This window comes from Myxine glutinosa, chromosome 9 (assembly GCF_964187855.1).
Source record: "Myxine glutinosa chromosome 9, kmMyxGlut1.1, whole genome shotgun sequence".
NCBI classification, from domain to species: Eukaryota; Metazoa; Chordata; class Myxini; order Myxiniformes; family Myxinidae; genus Myxine; species Myxine glutinosa.
The window spans coordinates 21606101-21626059 of record NC_136269.1 but is presented as its reverse complement, the minus strand read 5'-3'; the positions used below and the strand labels follow the sequence as shown (position 1 = coordinate 21626059).

Below are 19959 nucleotides of genomic sequence, written 5' to 3'. Positions count from 1 at the left end.
CACATCACTATCTCGCAATCTCGGACACTATGTGAGGCATGGTAAACTCCGAGTTGCTGCAAACCTTTGAAATGTACATTTATTTGGGCAAAATAACAAAGTTAGAAAGCATTATTTTGCTCTTTTTGTTTTCCTTGAAATTTTATTGCAGCAGCTGTAAAAATCATCCATGGTATCCAAGCTAGCGGTGAAGAGACAAAGCGAGCGGTGTATGGACACGCACTTGTGCAATTCCTTTTTCTTTTCTTTTTTCTTCCGCGATCATATTAGAATAAGTTTTAGTTGCATACACGTAAAGGTGAAGTGAAATGCAATAATATTACATCAAGAATGTAGACACGCTTTAAGCTTCCGGTATTACGTTTCCTGTTACTGACACTGTGACAGAACGTGTCGTACAGGTTGATGCTAATTGTTGCTACGGCCTTTGTACTGTAATTCTTCAGCGATGGTAATGCTCTTTAAGCTGATACATTATTGCTTTTCCGCAGCGCTTCTGTTGTCCATTATACGACACCACGGTTGTTGTGCATCGGGCTGCGATTGGCGATTAATTGATTCGCGGATAGTAGTTGAGCCTCAGGGAGCGCCATGTTCACGCATTGCTAATGCTATTTGTAAACGCGGGCATGGCCTCCAAACACGGTCGTGTGATGCCGAGGTTGAGGGGGGTTCTGAGAGACAAAAGAACGGGAAAGTGACGTTGCTCGTGAAGACGAGCGTCGATCTGCTCCGGCGGATAGGTAGATCGATGGATGGGATCGACAGCGCGTTCATTGCGGTTTGCTGAACCGCCGAGGGGAGTGAGGAATACCTGACGTTTCGGCCATTAACCCTTCGTCAGAGCACCAGAGCGAGCAACTCGTCAGGGTTGTTAAAGGAAATTGTGATTTAAAAAATAGTTTATCCATTGTGTTGTAATTCTAACGTTATTGTAATAATCAAACAAAGGATGACGTCTTGGGATTTTGACGTCATGAGATTTTGCCCACTTTGCTTCCTCCCATCTCCCACACTTCCTTTTTCATTTCTTACACTTTTACAATTGCCCCATCCTTCCACTGAAGTCTCTTTAATGAGGTTTTGAGCGCTTTACCCCCTTCAGTCATGCGTAAGTAATATGTAGACGAACCCCTCTCAATTCAAAACCTTGAAGGAATCCTCAACTTGGTGAGGGCTAATCTTATCTGTCTGTAATGTTTAATGTAATGTCTGTCTGCGTGAGCAGACATACAAACGATAGGATTTTATGTTCTCAACTGAATTTTGACAAAACGATGATGGGGTGAGGTCAATTTGTATTTTGAACTGACCGACTGTCCTTACTTTCACTAGTCTTCTTGGCTTATTCTGCTCGAAGGAGTGAGTGTCTGTCTGTCTGTCTGTCTCCATGTATGTGTTAATTACGTATTTGTACCAGACTAGGTTGTGTAACGGTTAGAGCATCCGCTCTGAGTCTGAGCCCGGGAAGTCGGTGGGTCAAACCCCTGCCGAGTCATACCGGATAAGACAATGCTGGGAAGGCAATGGCAAACCACCCAGTACAACCCTTGTCAAGAAACTGTGTCGGCAGCACCATCGTTCTGTCAGGAGTGTGGTACAGGCTTTAGGTTTTAATGGTTTTATTTATTTCTGTCATTTGTTTGTGCCAGGAAATGGCTCCAGAAAATCGGTACAATTCTTGTCCCTTTGTGGATTGGCTTCTGTCTGAGGGCCTGACAGCAGAGACCTCGAGGGCGATCGTCAAGGAGCTGGGCATTGAGAGTCTTGGGATGTTTCGTGCTTGTGCCGAGCCAGCTCCTGTAAGGGCTGAGCTCTTCACTTTGGCGAAACAGAAGCTCCCATTTGCAGTGTATGCTGAGGTCCGCCATTTCGTGGAAGCGCACTGTGTGTCGACTGGCAAAGGACACCATACAGAAACTTTTACTGATCGGGTCACAAGCCCCACATTGGTAGCCGTACTTTGCTCCATGCTGAATAGCATGAGTCAAGAGCTCTTCACCTGTGCCCAGAAGTTGCACTGTCTCATATCAATACCTGATTCTGATATAGAGGAATGCTCAAGAATGGAAGACATAGAAGAGGCCCAGGAGGTTGGTACAGCAGGAATTCAAAACATTTGTACCAAGGAGGAAAATGATTCAGAAATTGGTAAGCATTGCATACACAGACATTTGATTTCTTATTGGGGACTATCGTGTGTATATGGGTGGGAAACCATATTGGGTTGGAGGTTGAAAGAGAAACATAATAAGAAAATTTGGGGAGAAAGGAGAAAAGGGGGAAATAATGCATGCACGGGAAGGCTGGGGGTGGGGGTAGGGGGGGGGGGGGTGATAGCATGTGGGCAGATATCATAGGGATTTTACATACATCATACGTAGATGACATGTTGATGTTTTGTCCCTTTCCCTATCCCTAGCAGGAGTCATTCTTCCGCTGAATCAAAGTGAGGAAAATTTCACAACCAATTTGCCAGGAAGTATCGACACAGATTCAGAAGAAAGTAACCACCCTCAAGTGTCTGCAGGATCATCTCGTGATATTGAAAGCTACTTGCAGGAGGGAAGGAACCACGACATTTACACTGACGAATGGGGTGAACATTCCGATGAAAACCGTAAGAGAATCGGTGTTTTATGAGGTGTTTAATATTTCTCGGCGAAGTAAACTCAGTGGCTTGTTTTGTATATTTTGTGAGTTTCAGCAATTGGAGAAAAGTCTCAATACTGTCATTTCAAACAATTTTTTTAATACAAATTGTGGCACTTAAATGCATCTTCAGATCAAATATTGAACCAGAACTTTTTCAAACGAGAACTGTTAGGGTTACTCAATAGAGCGCATACCTCCGCCAGGCTGAACAGTTTACTTTTTGTATCCCACTGATAGGTCGGATCTAGATTCGGACCTGAAACAAAATCGAATCGGCTTGTTATTCTCACCTAACCAAATCATCCAACTCGTTTTGGCGACAACTCACCTACTCTTAGCAAAGGACACGATGGGATTATTAATGTCCAAACTAATGCTGGCAGACGGGATGCCCAGTTTAACGTCCATTGAAGGGACAGCGCACACTGGTGCATATCCCTGCCCACAAAACCCCAGGGTGAAGTTTGAAGCTGGGCCGAGATTTTTGTAGTCGGCCCATTTTGGTTAAGGGGATTTTGTAAAACTTTTGTAATAATTTAATATGTAAAACTTTTTCCACCATTATCCGCTTAAAAACAATCCCGGTGTGTACCCTGGTTTAGAATAGGTACACCGTATCCCTGCGTGTCGTAAGAGGCGACTAAGAGGGTTGGTGTCAGGAAGGGCATCCGGCCATAAAAACATTGTCTCAAAAAGAGAACCATGACAATTACAACTACATATGGGCAGGGTACAGCCTGAAGTGGGGATCGGTTTCTGAGGTTTGGGACATGGAATGTAGGGACAATGACAGGGAGATCAGGAGAAGTGGTGGAAGTATTGATCAGAAGAAGAGTGGACATATGTTGTGTGCAAGAGACGAGATGGAAGGGAAGTGGTTTGAGAATGGTGAAGGGTAGGCAGGGACAGAAATACAAGTTTGTGTGGCAAAGGTGCCCAGAGGGCGTGAATGGTGTTGGTGTCATGTTTTCTGAGGAGTTTGTAGACAGTGTGATGAGTGTGACTAGAGTGAGTGATAGGTTGATGATGGTGAAATTGATGATTGGAAAGCTCTTGGTGAACGTCATCTCGGGATATGCTCCGCAGGTTGGTCGGAGCGATGAAGAGGAGGACATGTTCTGGTGTGCGATAGAGAAGCTGATGGAAAACGTGAAAGATGAGGAAGTTGTTGTGGTAGGAGGAGACCTAAATGGACATGTGGGAAGGAGTATGGACGGTTTTGAGGGAGTTCATGGGGGTTATGGATATGGTGTGAGAAATGGAGAAGGTGAAAGGATTTTGGAGTTTGCTGATGGAGCCGATTTGTTAATTTGTAATACTTAGTTCCAGAAAGAGGATAATAAGCTTGTTACATACACGTCAGGTGGGTCAACGACAACCGTTGACTACCTGATGGTGCGTAGGAGAGATAGGGGGCACCTCCGGGACACAAAGGTGATCCCGGGGGAGGAGGCTGTTTCACAGCAACACTTGGTTGTCTGCGACATAAGGGTGAAAGGTGCGAGGAGAGCTCGGCGGGTGAAGTACCAACCGAGAATGAAGGTGTGGAGGTTGAAAGAGGTGACAGTGAGGGAGGCATTAAAAGAGAGGCTGAGTTGGGTCGAGGCTGATGTGGTTGAGCTTGAAAGTGGTTGGATGTCAATGAAAGATAGTCTGTTGGGAGCCGTTGGTGAGGTATGTGGATGGACAAAAGGACCACCGAGGCACTCGGAAACATGGTGGTGGGATGATGAAGTTGGAAAGAGGATTGACGAGAAGAGGAAGAAGTTCAAGGAGTGGCAGAAGGCGAAGGGTACGGGAGCAGAAACAGCAGAGCATGAAAGTTATAAGGCAGCCAGGAAGGCTGCAAAGAAAGAGGTAGCAAAGGCGCAGGAGGCATGTAGGAAAATGTTCGGAGAACGCTTGGATTCGGAAGAGGGTCAGAGAGTGGTATTCAGGATTGTAAAGCAGATAGCGAAAGAGAGGTGTCATGTGATGGGGGTGAGTTCCTTGAAGGATGAAGTGGGACAAATCATTGTGGACCCAGGTGCAATTAAAGGAAGATGGAAAAGATATATGGAAATGCTGTTGAATACAGAGAATGAATGGGATGGCAACATAGAGAGTAACCCAGTTTTGGGACCGGCAGAGAAGATAACTGAGAAGGAAGTTGAGGAAGCGATAAAAGCAATGAAAAGTAGAAAAGCGGGAGGACCGACGGGAGTTGTGGGAGATATGTTGAAGGCAGCAGGAAGTTGGGGTGTGAAGAGAATGACAGAGATCTGTAATCTGGTGGTGAAAGAAGGCCGCATTCCAGTGGATTTGGAACTGAGTACCCTCATCCCTCTATACAAGGGGAAAGGTGACCCTCTGGAGTGTGGCTCGTACCGAGCGATAAAGTTATTGGAGCATGGAATGAAGGTATTGGAAAGGGTGTTGGAGAGGAGGATTAGGAAGAAGGTGAAGATCGACGAAATGCAGTTTGGATTTATGCCAGGAAGAGGAACGACAGATGCGCTCTTTATTGTGATACAGTTGCAGGAGAAGTACATGGAGAAGAGGAAGAAGTTGTTTCTTGGGTTTGTTGATCTGGAGAAAGCATTCGATAGGGTTCCACGCGAAGTATTGACATGGGCATTGAGGAAGTTAGGAGTGGAGGAATGGTTGATCAGAGTAGTGATGGCAATGTACAAAAGAGCGCGCACAGCTGTAAGGATGAAGGACGGGAACAGTGGTGAGTTTGAGGTGAAGGTGGGAGTGCATCAGGGGTCGGTACTAAGTCCACAACTATTTGTAGCTGTGATGGAGGTGCTGGCTCAGAACGTAAAGGAGGGTTTACCATGGGAGTTGTTGTATGCAGATGATCTGGTGTTGATTGCGGAAAGTATGGATGGACTGAAGGAAAAGATGAACAAGTGGAAGGAATGTATGGAGACAAAAGGTCTGAAGGTGAATATTGGAAAGACGAAGGTGATGGCATGTGGTGATGTGGAAAGAACTGGGAAGTGGCCCTGTGCTGTGTGCAGGAAGGGTGTCGGAGTGAACTCCATTCAATGTACAATGTGTGCAGAGTGGGTTCATCAAAAATGCAGTGGTCTGAGAGGGTCATTAACCAGTGTGGCAGCTACATTCAAATGTAAGGTGTGCACAGAGGGAGCTGCATATGGAGGAAATGTTGAGTTGGATCTTGGAGACAGCGTGAAGCTGGAAGGTGTGAAAACATTTTGCTACCTCGGAGACATGCTGAATGGAGAAGGTGGATCAGACTCGGCAACGGTTGCTGGAGTGAGATGTGCATGGAAGAAGTTTCGGGAACTGAGTGGGGTGCTGATGAGGAGGGGAGTGTCGTTGAAGCTGAAGGGAAAGGTGTATGCTGCATGTGTGAGAAGTGTTATGATTTATGGGAGCGAGACATGGGTAATGAACGTAGAGCAGCAACGAAGGCTGGAAAGGGTCGAAATGCAAATGGTTCGGTGGATGTGTGGAGTATCGTTGAGAGAGAGGAAGACAAATGATGAATTGCGAAAGATGATGGGAATAGAGCCTGTGATTGATGCTGTGAAGAGGAACAGGTTGAGATGGTTTGGTCATGTGTTGAGGAAGGATGAAAGTGACTGGTTGAGAAGAGTGATGGAAATGAATGTAGAAGGAAGTAGAGGACGGGGAAGACCGAGAAAGACTTGGCTAAAGATGGTGGATGAAGAAATGCGGGCAAGGGGGTTAACAAGGAGAGATGCAGAAAATAGGGCAAAATGGAGAAGATTGTCATGGGGACCGCAAGGCTAACCCCCGCTCTAGCAGGGAAAATGGACTTAAAATGCATGTTGTTGTTGTTGTTGTTGTTGTTGTTGTTGTTGTTGTTGTTGGTGTTGGTGTTGTTGTTGTTGTTGTAGGCGCTTAAAAACAATAAATTATGAAAGCATGTTTTGTATACTCTCGGTTTAGTCTGTTTCGTGTTCTTTTCTCAACTGAAGGTTCATAATGCTGGAAACCCAGGTTCAAATGTTGTGTATGATATGTCTTTGCAGTTCATGTTAAATTACTCATTTCTGCTGATGCCTTTGTCCTGCATACTTCGTACAAGCGTCCTTCCAGGATTCAGTTGAAAAAATAATTGGTCAAAAATATGTATTTGAGATGAATTTTGATATCGAAATGAAATCGAAAGTAGATGAAATGAATAGGAGTTTTAATTTGTTTTTGGTTCAATTAAAATTCAGTTCTGTGAGGACAACTGGGTCAGGAAGATTGCGGAGTGAGGATGGTGGATAGAGGGAGGATGGATGAATGCGGGAGGAGATTGGTTTGCAGATGAGCTTGATGGGGAGATTGGTGAAATGCCGGTTGAGATGGGCTGGGCACTTGGTATGGTTGGGGGAAGAGAGAATGGCAAATAGAGCGGATAGGTTGAGGGAACAAAGTAGGAGGAAAAGTGGTAGATCGCAGTTGAAATGGCAGAATTGTGTGAGGAAGGATATCAATAAGGTGGGGTGGTTGGAGAGTCGAGTGAGATGTTTGAGGACAGGGGGAAGTGGAGGAGTATTGTGGTCAAGGCCGAGCAGGAGCTTTGTGCAATTGGACCTCACCCCTTTTTGAAAGGAATATGAGGAGGAGGAGAAGAAGAAGACTTGGTTTTGACCTCGACTTTAGAAATTCATTTCAGACTTAGTTTTGACCTAGACTTTAGAAAATACATCGCAGACTTAGTTTTGACCTAGACTTTAGAAAATTCATCTCAGACTTAGTTTTGACCTAGACCTTAAAAAATACATCGCAGACTTAGTTTTGACCTAGACTTTAGAAAATTCATCTCAAACTTAGTTTTGACCTCGACCTTAAAAAATTCATTTCAGACTTAGAGATTTCAGATTCATTTCAGACCTCGACTTTAGAAAAGTCATCGCAGACTTGGTTTTGACCTAGACCTTAAAAAATACATCGCAGACTTGGTTTTGACCTCGACTTTAGAAAATTCATCTCAGACTTAGTTTTGACCTAGACCTTAAAAAATACATCGCAGACTTGGTTTTGATCTCGACTTTAGAAAATTCATTTCAGACTTAGTTTTGACCTAGACTTTAGAAAATACATCGCAGACTTAGTTTTGACCTCGACCTTAAAAAATTCATCTCTGACCTAGTTTTGACCAAGACTTTAGAAAATACATCGCAGACTTAGTTTTGACCTCGACCTTAAAAAATTCATCTCGGACCTAGTTTTGACCAAGACTTTATAAAATTCATCTCAGACTTAGTTTTGACCAAGACTTTATAAAATTCATCTCGGACCTAGTTTTGACCAAGACTTTATAAAATTCATCTCAGACTTAGTTTTGACCTCGACCTTAAAAAATTCATCTCGGACCTAGTTTTGACCAAGACTTTATAAAATTCATCTCAGACTTGGTTTTGACCTCGACCTTAAAAAATTCATCTCGGACCTAGTTTTGACCAAGACTTTATAAAATTCATCTCAGACTTAGTTTTGACTGTCTTCATAAAATTCATCTCAGACTTAGTTTTGACCTCGACTTTAGAAAAGTCATCGCAGACTTAGTTTTGACCCAGACTTTAGAAAATTCACCTCAGGCTTATTTTTGACAAGTCTATTCCATATAACATATTGGAGTATGGAAGTTCCCATTGGTGGTGTCAATGTATGAAGAAAGGTTTATGATGTAATTGCAATGGTTTAAAACATTGTAGTATTAATTCGGCAAATATTCTCTCGAAATAAGATTCAATGTCCTAGCTATCCATTTGTAATTGTGCAAATTACCATGCTTTTTAATTTGGCTTTGTCTTTAAAGAAACCACTGAAGTTAAATACCGACTAATCCTGTGTATGATGTGGTCCGACGAGGCTGCGTTTGTTAAAATGTGACTGTGTATGTTGCAGGGTTAGCCACAGAAGTAAAAATTGAACGAGATGGGGTGGATTTCTCGATGGCTCAAGGCAAGCATTGCTTTCACCTTGCCATAATGTCAAGTGTTCAGACATCGCATTGTTTACAAACTGTTTATCGCAGTGGCCATAGCCCTTGGTCTGTGCACACAGTGCATTCAGAAAGTATTCAGACCCCTTCACTTTTTTCACAATTTATTATGTTGCAGCCTTATGCTGAAATCGTTTAAATTCATTTTTTCCCTCATCAATCTACACTCAATATACCCCATAATGACAAAGAGAAAACAGGATTTTAGAAAGTTTTGCAAATTTATTAAAAAGAAAAAACTGAAATATCACATTGACATAAGTATTCAGATCCTTAACTCTGCCATAAAGCCCAGATCGGTGGAGTGTTGCAGTGATGGTTGTCCTTTTTTTTTGTTGTTGTTGTATACAGATCGAGGCTCGTGAGAAAGCTAACATTAATCACACAAAGTCAAAACCTACACATAAAACACAAAATAAGGGGAGCGGTACACAAGATGGGGAGAGAGGGGGAAGGACACAAACACAACATTTGAGAGCAGGGACATCGGGAGAAATGTGGGAGGGGGAGGGCTTGGGGGGAGGTGGGAGAGGTATAAAACATATGAACACTGCAAGGACTTCCAGGAAAGAAGCTGGAATTTCAAAAAAAGTGTATCTGGGGTGAATTAGCAGGGGTAGAAAAGATCAAAGTTTTTGATGGGGGAAGATAAGAGATGGTGGTGAACAGCTGTTTTAAAGACCTGGAGGGAGGAGTGGGATTGAAGGGAGTGGGGGAGTTTGTTCCAGAGGCAGGAGAAAAGGGGAATGAAAGAGTGAAGGTGAGCAGAGAGCCTATATTTTGGCATTTTAACCATAAGAGGGTTGCTGGCAGATCTTGTGCTACCTGTAGGAATATTAGGGGGACAGAGCACAGAAAGAGCTGGGGGAGTCCTTCTGGAAGTTTCTCCCATCTCCACACCGGATCTCTGGAGCTCAGCCAGAGTGACCATCGGGTTCTTGGTCACCTCTCTTTCCATGGCCCTTGCTCAGTTTGGCCTGGCGGCCAGCTCGAGGAAGAGCCCTGGTTGTTCCAATCTTCTTCCATTTAATAATTATGGAGGCCACTGTGCTCTTGGGAACCTTCAATGCAGCAGAATTTTTTTTTGTTGGCTTCCCCAGATCTTTGCCTCGACACAATCCTGTCTCTGAGCTCCGCAGGCAGTTCCTTCGACCTCATGGCTTGGTTTTTGCTCTGATATGCATTGTCAGCTGTGAGACCTTATATAGACAGGTGTGTGCCTTTCCAAATCATGTCCAATCAATTGAATTTACCACAGGTGGACTCCAATCAAGGTGTAGAAATATCTCAAAGATGATCAAGAGAAATGGGAGGCACCTGAGCTAAATTTCAAGTGTCATAGCAAAGGGTATGAATACTTATGCAATGTGATATTTCAGTTTTTTCTTTTTAATAAATTTGCAAAACTTTCTAAAATCCTGTTTTCTCTTTGTCATTATGGGGTATTGAGTGTAGATTGATGAGGGAAAAAATGAATTTAAACGATTTCAGCATAAGGCTGCAACATAACAAAATGTGAAAAAAGTGAAGGGGTCTGAATACTTTCTGAATGCACTGTAAATATGAGAAACCATGTTTATTTTGACATGAGATTGAAAAAAACAATCGCAAGCTAAAAATGATTCTCTGTCTCACAAAATGTGGAGATAGTTGCCTGCCAGCAGTATATGCCTTGTCTACCATGTTGCTGAAAATAACTATTGATAGAAAAGGTGATTTTGGAATTTGCATCTGTAGATATTGGTCTGCTTTCGATGAATCTTGGATATCTGGCAAAGACTAATTTGCGTGTGTGTGTGTGTGTGTGTGTGTGTGTGTGTGTGTGTGTGTGTGTGTGTGTGTGTGTGTGTGTGTGTGTGTGTGTGTGTGTGTTTCTGTGTGTTTCTGTGTGTTTCTGTGTGTCATTGGTTTCTATCAATCACCAAATGCGGGTTTCAGAAGGTGGAGCAGAGCCCTCCCAGGTGTCTATGTATTCACCTGCGTGTGTGTGTGTGTGTGTGTGTCCATGTATATGTGTGTATGCATGCAATTGTTTTTGCCTGCTATCCCCACAAGTGGGTGTGCCTCAGGAGATGGAACAGAGATTTACCGGGTCTCAAAGTCTACTTTGATGTCAATTTTTATTTTTTTTAATTGTATGGAAATCGCCCCAAACAAGGCATGAAGCCACTGTAGGTAAGGGGCTAATGGGAGGTTAGAAATAGATAATGGATAAAGCAAAACAAAATAATACATAAATAAATAAAATAACAAGAAAACATCCACATAAACATAACAAGATTCCGATTGGCGCTGCGTTCTATGGTGATCACTGAAGCCTCCATCTCCTAACTGTGACTCAGCGTCATCTTATTACAGTGTATAAAGGTGGTGTATAAGACTGCTTCAGTAGCGCTAAACTTCCGGTGGTGTATAAGACTTCTAAAATATACGATCTTTAAAATCATCATTTTATGAAAAATTGAAGTATAAACTTAAGCACTGTAAGGGGTATTGTATTCTATGAACTCTCTAGTTAATAATGCTTTGCAAATCTCTTTGATCTTGTAGATGTAATTGATCGTATTGACATAAAATCATTCATTTTCTCCAGCCTGGCTTGGTATCTGGCTTGGGATCCTAGGATCCTGAGTTCGAATCCCGGTTGATCGTTGAATTAACACCCCGGGGGGTCGACTCTGCTTGTCATCCACCTGAGGTCGGAAAATTGAGTACCAGCTCGCTGGTAATTGGGGCACTGCATCAGCGGCACAAAAGTGCTTCCAGAAAAATGATGCCACAGGCTGAAAACGAAACAACATTCCTTTTCTCCAACAGCCTCATCTCCGATCATCAATTCTGATTCAGTCCTGGTCACTCTACATAGGGCATGCTGACTCTACTCTTCCAACAATGGATGAGGGCCTCAAAGCAGAAATGAGATAAGGGCCGTCTCTCTGGACATATCTCGAGCTTTCGATAGTCTGGCTTCATGCCTTACTCATCTTGTTTTCCTATGGAATCCAAGGCCAACTCCACTCATGGATTACTGACCTACACTCTCATAGCCATCGTGTGGTTCTCAACAGAACCTTTTCTTGTCTTCTCCCTGCCAAGGCTGGAGTACCCCAAGGCAGTCTTCTCGGTCCCATCTTAATCCTAATCTTCATCAATAATCTCTCTGAATCTTCTCTGGAAAATCCACTTTACCTCTTTCCTGATGACTTCACTCTCTGACATGACAAACCCCTCATCCTTCTGACAGACGGGCAGCAGTCTCTTCCCTCTCCCCAGATATTGACAAAATCTCTCTCTCTGTCTCTCTCTGTCTCTCTCTCTCTCTCTCTCTCTCTCTCTCTCTCTCTCTCTCTCTCTCTCTCTCTCTCTCTCTCTCACTCTCTCACTCACTCTCTCACTCTCTCACTCTCTCACTCTCTCACTCTCTCACTCTCTCACTCTCTCTCACTTTGAAAGGACTTTACAAAAAACCCTCCCATCTACTTTCTCAACAACCATCTCAGAGGTCGAGTCAGTCAAACTCTTGGGTCTCACTATCAGCCATGATCTCTCTTGGGCAAGCCACATCTCAAAGTTGGCCTCGAAAACCAGACGCCAACTGGGCATCCTCCATCATGCAAAGTCCTTCCTTGGCACACCTGAGCTCCTATCCACCGACAAGGCTTTCATCTGCAGCTTGGAGTACTTTTTTTTTTTTTTTTTTTTTTTGTATACTGAATCGAGGCTCGTGAAAGAGCTAACATTTATTTCACAAACAAATCGACCAGACAAACAAAATATATAAAAAGAGGGAGCGGAAGACAAGATGGGGAGAGAAGGGGAAGCACACAACCACAACATTTGAGAGCAGGGAGAGGTGTGGGAGGGAGAGGGCTTGGGGGGAGGAGGCGTGGGAAGGGGGGAGAGGTATAAAACACAAGGGGACCGAAATTAGCGGGGGTAAAAAGATCAAGGTTTTGGATGGGGGAGGATAAGAGATGGTGGTGAACAGCTGTTTTAAAGACCTGGAGGGTGGAGTGGGATTGAAGAGAGTGAGGGAGTTTGTTCCAGAGGCAGGAGAAAAGAGGAATGAAGGAGTGAAGGTGAGCAGAAAGTCTTGATTTTGGCAGTTTAACCATAAGAGGGTTGCAGGCAGATCTTGTGTGACCTGTAGGAATATTTGGGGGACAGAGCCCAGAGAGAGCTGGGGGGGGCAAGGCCAGAGAGGAGTCGGTAGAAGACGGAAAGACCACCAACCTGCCTGCGGTGAGTGAGTGAAAGGCCCTTGGAGTTAGCTTCATCACGAGAGATTCCAATGATTCTGAACGCTTTGGTTTCAACAGCGTGAAGACGAGCTAGGTGTGAGGCAGGAGCACCAGACCAGAGGGGAGAGCAGTATTCCATAAAGCTGCGGATGAAAGCCTTGTATGTGGTGAGGAGCTCAGGTGTGCCAAGGAAGGACTTCGCACGACGGAGGATGACCAGTCGGCGACTGGCTTTGGAGGCCAGATTTGAAATGTGGTTTTCCCAGGAAAGATCATGGCAAATAGTGAGACCCAAAAGCTTGAGTGACAGAACTTCTTGGAGAGGATTACTGCTCTTCCCTCTAGGCTGGCTCCCCTGCCTCCTATCTTTCTCAGCTTGCTGCCATGGAAACCAAGGCTTTCAAGATCATCGGAGTCTCACGATGAAGTCGAGTCTATTGGCCTATCACTTTGCCATCGCAGACATATCGGTGATCTCTGTCTTCTTCCACTTCATTTTACATCTTGTACCCTCAGCCCTCCCCGTGATCTGTCTTCCCCAAGTATCTGCAGGACGCACGTGGTCCACCAACAACTCCCTCTGAGTGAAACTGCCTAAGTCCAGAACTACTGCTCACCTCCATTCATTTTTTTCTCCCTCTTTTCTTGCCTGTGGAACCACGTTCCACACTCTTCAATCTCATTCTTCCCTCCTGGTTTTCAAGACAGCTGATCACCACCATCTCAGGACATCCCCCATCCAAAACCGTGATCTTTTCTACACCCGTTAAACCACTCCCACCCCTCCCAAAAGTTTGCTTGTGTACTGTATCAATCTTGTCCACCCCTTGCGTTCTCCGCTACCCCTCTGCATCCCTTGTTTGTCTGTCTCCGTCTTCCTACTCCCTCCGCACTGCTATTGGCATTTCCTCTTTCTCCTGCTGTACCCTTGGTTATGTTGTGTCTTGATCTGTTCTGTGTCCTCACTCTTCCACGAGCTTAGACCATGTATATAAATAAAATAGAATTCATGAAACTACAAATGGTTACGTTAATTTTCTGTGTTAATGTCCTCATTGTTTTTTCCAGGATTACCCAAAGAAGGAGAAACTGAACAAGAACCTGTGGATTTTATTTCCCTGCAAGGCAAGTACTGTACTTCCATGATGGGGTGCATGAGCGAATATGTCTCATTGGTCAATTTATTTGATTTACAGCAGACCAGAATTATTTTGGATCGACACATTTCTGCTTCATTTCCACATTGAATTTCCACCATTAACGAGTAATTAGTTTGACTTGCTCAATATCAAGTGATGCAAATGCTTTAGAATATTTGCTTAATTTTATTTTATGACTGCATAATGTCAAATGGTAATTAATTTTTCTGTTACACTCAGCTTCCTGATGATAGCTGGGATAGATTATGGTTGCTGTTTTGCAGGTGATGTTATGATTCCTGTAACGTCAGGGTTTTTTCAACCCAGTGCACACTCCGTTTCTCAAGCAGCATCAGGGCAAGCTTCTGGTGAGTAAGAACAAACGTTGGATTGCTTATTACCTGTATGCCAATGAAATTGGGCTAGTGTATGTGGTGAAGCATTGGATTTATATTTAGTGCCAATTATTTTAGTCGCACAAATTTGATAGATTTACTCAGTCCTTCTTCTTCCGTATGAAGCACATGGATGCGAGTAGCATTATTGCCTGGAGGGGGAAGGAGGGCAGTTGGGCCCACTGAAGCAAAAGCCCTTATCGATCAGGGCAGGAATGTAGTATTTGTTCATGGTGCCAGCGATGACTCGCCTACTCTTCGCGAATAACACCATGGGATCTTTAACGTCCACTGACTAATGCTGGCAGATGGGACTCCCCGTTTAACATCCATCCGAGGACTGTGCACAAGTTGATGCCTCGCCCTGCCTGAAACACCAGGGTGACGGTTTGTAGTTGCGTCGATATTCAAACCCAGACTAGACAGCTGGCTGGTGGGTGGATCGAGTGCAGCCACCCGGCTGCTGGTTGCATCATTTTCGGTGGACACGTCTGCCTCTGATGTAATGCCTCTCTATAACCAGTGATCTGGTACTCATTTTGCCAACCTCGGAAGGATGACAGGCTGAGTCAACCCCACCTGGCGTTATTTCAACGGGATTCGAACTCAGGACCTTAGGATCCTAAGCCTGCCACCCTAACCATAAGGCCAACACCAGGTGATACTAGACAGCTGAGAGGGTGAGTGTGCGTACCTCCAGGCCTTCCTGCCAGACCATTAGATTTATTTTTGAGTATTGAACCTTTTTTTGTCATTATAAGGGTTATGCACAAGGGAAGTTTGGTGAATTTCTGCACAAGTGAATTTTTATCCCCAAACTTTTTGAAAAGAACGGGAGGATTTTTAATCAGATCCGTCTCTCTGGCCTAAACTGTTGGGCAGAAATTCACCAAACTTGGTAGTTATGATCACCACATGGTGTGAAGGTGCAAGAGCAGCATAAATTTTGGTCCCACTTCCTGGGGCTGGATCAAAAGTTTGAATACCAAAAATGCAATTACAGGCACATTTATAAACATTTTTAAAATGAAACTTTGCACATGCAATATGTAACAATTTTTGGGATTTGACCCCCAGTTCATGCCTCAGGGGTTGGGGACTTCGGGTTACAGGGTTGAAAAAGGAAATAAATTTTTAACCCAAAATCAGGTCAATCCTGGTGGAACCTTATGCCATCTTTCAACTTGCTTTACGAGGTGGGAACCATGGGAATTTGCGATGGTGCGCTACCGATTTCACTCTACTTTGATGTTGCATTGTGGGTTTTGGTCGTTCTCAATTGCCATTGCAGCTGCTCAATGATAAGACAATTGCAAAATTGCACCCAGCACGTCCTTTCTGATAATTTTCAATTAGTATTGGTGGCTTCAAGGGAATAGAGCCTGTGATTGATGCTGTGAAGAGAAACAGGTTGAGATGGTTTGGTCATGTGTTGAGGAAGGATGAAAGTGACTGGTTGAAAAGAGTGATGGAAATGAATGTAGAAGGAAGTAGAGGACGGGGAAGACCGAGAAAGACTTGGCTAAAGATGGTGGAAGAAGAAATGCAGGCAAGGGGGTTAACAAGGGGAGATGCAGAAAATAGTGGAAAATGGAGAAGATTGTCACGGGGACCGCAAGGCTAACCCCCGCTCTTGCAGGGAAAATGGCCTTAAAATGCATGTTGTATTGGTGGCTTCAAGTTGTCTGTCTCCTATAATGCCATTTTGAACATGACTTTGAGAGAACTACAAGTGCCATCTACTGCAGGGCATATTCAGTAGCTCGCGTATTTCCTCTATACTTTGTGCACAGACTTTTGGTAAAGTCCGCCTTAAAATGTTTTTCTCAAAATATAAATCTGTTTACAAAATTTATCAAACAAGTGGGCAATCTATGTATTCTTTTTGTCAGGGTGGGGAGATGGTGGGTGAGAATCACCAAACATTCTTTTGGTGCTCAAATTTCCTGCGCCCTCTGATGGCGGAACAGCGAGATCTGGACAAAATGACGGCACTTCATGATGTAACAGAGCTAACTTCATCCAAAAGATCTGTTCGTTGAAGTGCATCGTTTTCTCAAAGATTATTCCAAAATTATCAGTTTCTCCAACAAGAGTAAGCAGAAGGTTTATCTCTGGACTGTTGTGCAAAGTTCGCAAACAATGCAAATTTAGATCGTGGTTAAACGTAAAGCAAGTGTCGAAACGCAGACCCTTTCTGTGTCATTTTTCTCCAGACTGCGTAGGGGTAAGGTGTTCTATGAACTCTCTCTTTGTTTAACACATGGATCAAAAGAACATTCAGAGAAAATTGATAAATTTGTATACAGTACTGTTTACGGAATTTTAATCTGGGATCTCAACAGCATTAACCTTATTGCTCAGATGGGAATGCCAAACTGACTAAAATTTACGCCTCCTTGTGGCAAAATGTGTCCACGTCTGTCAACGGAGCATTTAATTACTATTCACTTGCAGTGCTTTAGAGAAGTTTTCAGGAGTTTGTATCTGTGCGCTTTGTAGGAAAAAAGAAGAACGGCGTAAGGATGCACCAGTGCACCATCTGCAATCGTCAGTTTCTGACTGAGACAGCCCTGCACCTACACGTGGACAAACATCCTGTGAAAATCAGTCATCGCAGGCACAAATGCAGTCAGTGTCCCTATAGCTCAGACCACAAGGGAAATCTGAACAAGCACGTGCGAACTCACACAGGGGAACGGCCTTACAAGTGCATTGTCTGCGGGAGGGCGTTTGCTCAATCGACAACATGTCAGAGACACCTGAATACGCACGTTGATTCAAGCTATGCAATGGATCCACTTTCACTAACTCCACTTTTGGTGCAGCGCAGCACGTCTTAGGGAAACTATCGATCATGACACTTCTAGATAATCAACTCCACACTTAGAGTTGTCGACCTAAGAATAACATGCGGGTTTAACCGGTCGGTGTACATATTCTGTATTACTCCAGTTTTGCCACTGCAAAATGTCACAACGCGTCTATTCAAATGGAAATGATGGTTGCAGTAGTTGCTTATGAAATCGAGTATTACCATTGCAACAATGAACTTACAGTGCCTAAAGAAAGTCTACACCCCCTTTCAAAGTTTTCACCTTGTGTTGCCTTCTGGCCTGGAATTAAATTTCATCAAATCAGACTTTTCCATCTTTATTTACACATCGTAACCCATAACTTCCAAGTGAAAATCAAATTCTACAAATTTCAGGAAATTCATTAAAAATATAAAACGAGAATATCGCGGTTGGATACGTGTCCACTGTCGTCCCCCCCCCCCCCCCCCCTCTTCCCCTCCCTGAGTTAATACTTGGTGGAAGCACCTTTGACAGCAATTACAGCTGTGAGTCTGTTGGGATAGGTCTCTACCAACTTTGAACACCTTGATTGGGCAATATTTGTGCGGAGAGCGTTGATGGACAGCAATCTTCAAATCATGTCACAGATTTGTGATTGGATTTAGGTCGGGGCTCTAACTGAGCCACTCAAGGACATTTATCTTTTTGTTCCTTAGCCACTCCAGGTGTAACTTTGGCTGTGTGCTTGGGGTTGTTGTCATGCTGAAAGATGAACTTCCGTCCTTATTTCATCTTTCTTGCAGAGGGCAGCAGGTTTTCCTCTCGGATATTTCTGTATTTTTGCTCCATCCATTTTCCTTTATATCCTGACAAGTGCTGCAGTTCCTGCTGATGAGAAACATCCCCATAACATGATTCTGCCACCACCATGCTTTACAGTAGGGATGGTGTTCTTTGGGTTGGGTTTGTGCCAAATGTAACATTTTGCATTTAGGCCATAAAGTTCCATCTTGGTTTCCTCAGACCACAAAACGCTTTTGCCACATGGCTTCAGAATCTCCCGAGTGTTTTTTTGCATACTTCAAACAGAATTCAAGGTGGGCTTTTTTGAGTAGTGGCTTCCTTCTTGCCACCCGACTGTACAGGCCAGACTTATGGAGTGCTTGGGATATTGTTGTCGCATGCACACAGTGACCAGTCTTTGCCATAAAGATCTGTAGCTCTTTCAAAGTTGTCATTGGCCTATTGGTGGCCTCTCTGATCAGTCTCCTCCTTGCTTGGTCATCCAGTTTGGAGGGACAGCCTGATCTAGGCAGGGTCTTGGTGGTTAATGATTGTCTTGACTGTGCTACAACGGATATTCAAGGCCTTTTAAATATTTTTATACCCATCCCCTGATCTCTGCCTTTCCACAACTTTATCCTTCTTTTGAAAGCTCCTTGGTGCTCGCGGTTGAATATTTGCTGTGAAATGCACTACCTAGCAGAGGAAACCTACAAGAACAGCTGATTTTATTCTGAAATAATCAGAATCTACAATTTAACATAGGTGGAGGCCAATTAACTTGGTGTGTGATTTTGAAGGTGATTGGTTACACCTGAGCTAATTTATAATTGCTATTATAAGGGATGTGGACACTTGTCCAACCAAGATAATCTAGTTTTGTATTTTTAATAAACTTTCTGATATTTGGAGAATTTATTTTTCACATGGAAGTTGTGGGTTACGATGTGTGGTAAAAGTCTGATTTAATGCAATTTAATTCCAGGCTACAAGGCAACAAAAGGTGAAAATTTTGAAAGGGGGTTCAGACTTTCTGTAGGCACTGTACCTCCATTCAATTATTGTCCTTCCTCCTCAACTCCTCTCCCTTAAATTCCCACCTGCTTGCTTCATCTTCTCACTTGTCCTCCCAGTAACGTTGGATTGATTGCACGGTTTGCGTTTGTTTTCAGGGATATTACTGCCTTGTACTCGTTAATATGGGGGTACTTATAGCTACTAATAATTTTTGTAATCTAATTTAGCGGTCATTAGCAAATTTCAATTTTTATGAATACTGTACTTGTTTTTAGTTAGTGACTGCTTATCTGACCCTGGTGAGAGTTTTAGAAATGTTTTTAAGTCACCTGATCATTCAGTTGAAAACATTCAGTTTGGCAACAAACGTGTTAGCTATGTGCGTATAGTCAAGGTGTCACCGTGCAAAAAGACGTTTTGAATCCATATCTGTATCGATTGGAAATCTGTGACTGCAGAAGGCGAATATGCATCAAACAATGGCCAAAGATTATGGGAAATGTGACATCTCGGCAAGTGAAAATATCCACTTCAACGGTTCAAGTCATTTCATTCACATGTAATCTTCACATCCTTGGATAGCATTTAGATTAAAGCTTGTGAGCAATTTTAATTTCGGTTTCTTTTTCTCTTTTTGACTTTAGTTTGTGCTTTTCTGGTCATTGCCTCTGATGCTGCCTCTTTCTCTTTTTTTGTAATCGAAATGCATTTAATGCCAGTAAGATTTTATTTTGATTAATCGAGGATTGACAATGGGGTGGTAGTGTCAACACTTGAAGGATTCCCAAGATTTGGGTTGTCAGCTTTATCATGATGCTGGAGCTTTTTTATGTGTTCTCAATATTTTGACCTAATACCACCATTTGGACAGGACATTATGCACACGAGCATGAGGCCACAAGTTCCTAAACGTTCATATCCAAGTTCGTAGGATAGACTCCTAAACGGAGAGGCTTA

General features: G+C 43.4%; 1 protein-coding gene across 4 annotated transcripts; it reads left to right on the top strand.

Annotated features, from left to right (window-relative positions):
• The first annotated feature begins 321 nt into the window (after nucleotides 1-321).
• LOC137435585 (uncharacterized) lies at nucleotides 322-19615 on the top strand. Of its 4 annotated transcripts, XR_013624506.1 has the most exons (8): nucleotides 372-451; nucleotides 1653-2151; nucleotides 2423-2620; nucleotides 8533-8589; nucleotides 13939-13995; nucleotides 14294-14377; nucleotides 16907-17475; nucleotides 19005-19615. XR_013624506.1 is itself a non-coding variant. In XM_068129484.2 (7 exons), exons 1-7 carry the CDS (start codon nucleotides 449-451, stop codon nucleotides 17245-17247), a joined length of 1236 nt encoding a protein of 411 aa, XP_067985585.2. In that variant the 5' UTR covers nucleotides 322-448; the 3' UTR covers nucleotides 17248-19615. The 4 variants fall into 4 exon arrangements, 3 of the variants coding, with proteins under 3 accessions (XP_067985585.2, XP_067985584.2, XP_067985586.2); XM_068129484.2 differs by having other exon boundaries at nucleotides 322-451; nucleotides 2426-2620; nucleotides 16907-19615; XM_068129483.2 differs by having other exon boundaries at nucleotides 16907-19615.
• Nucleotides 19616-19959: the final 344 nt, after the last annotated feature.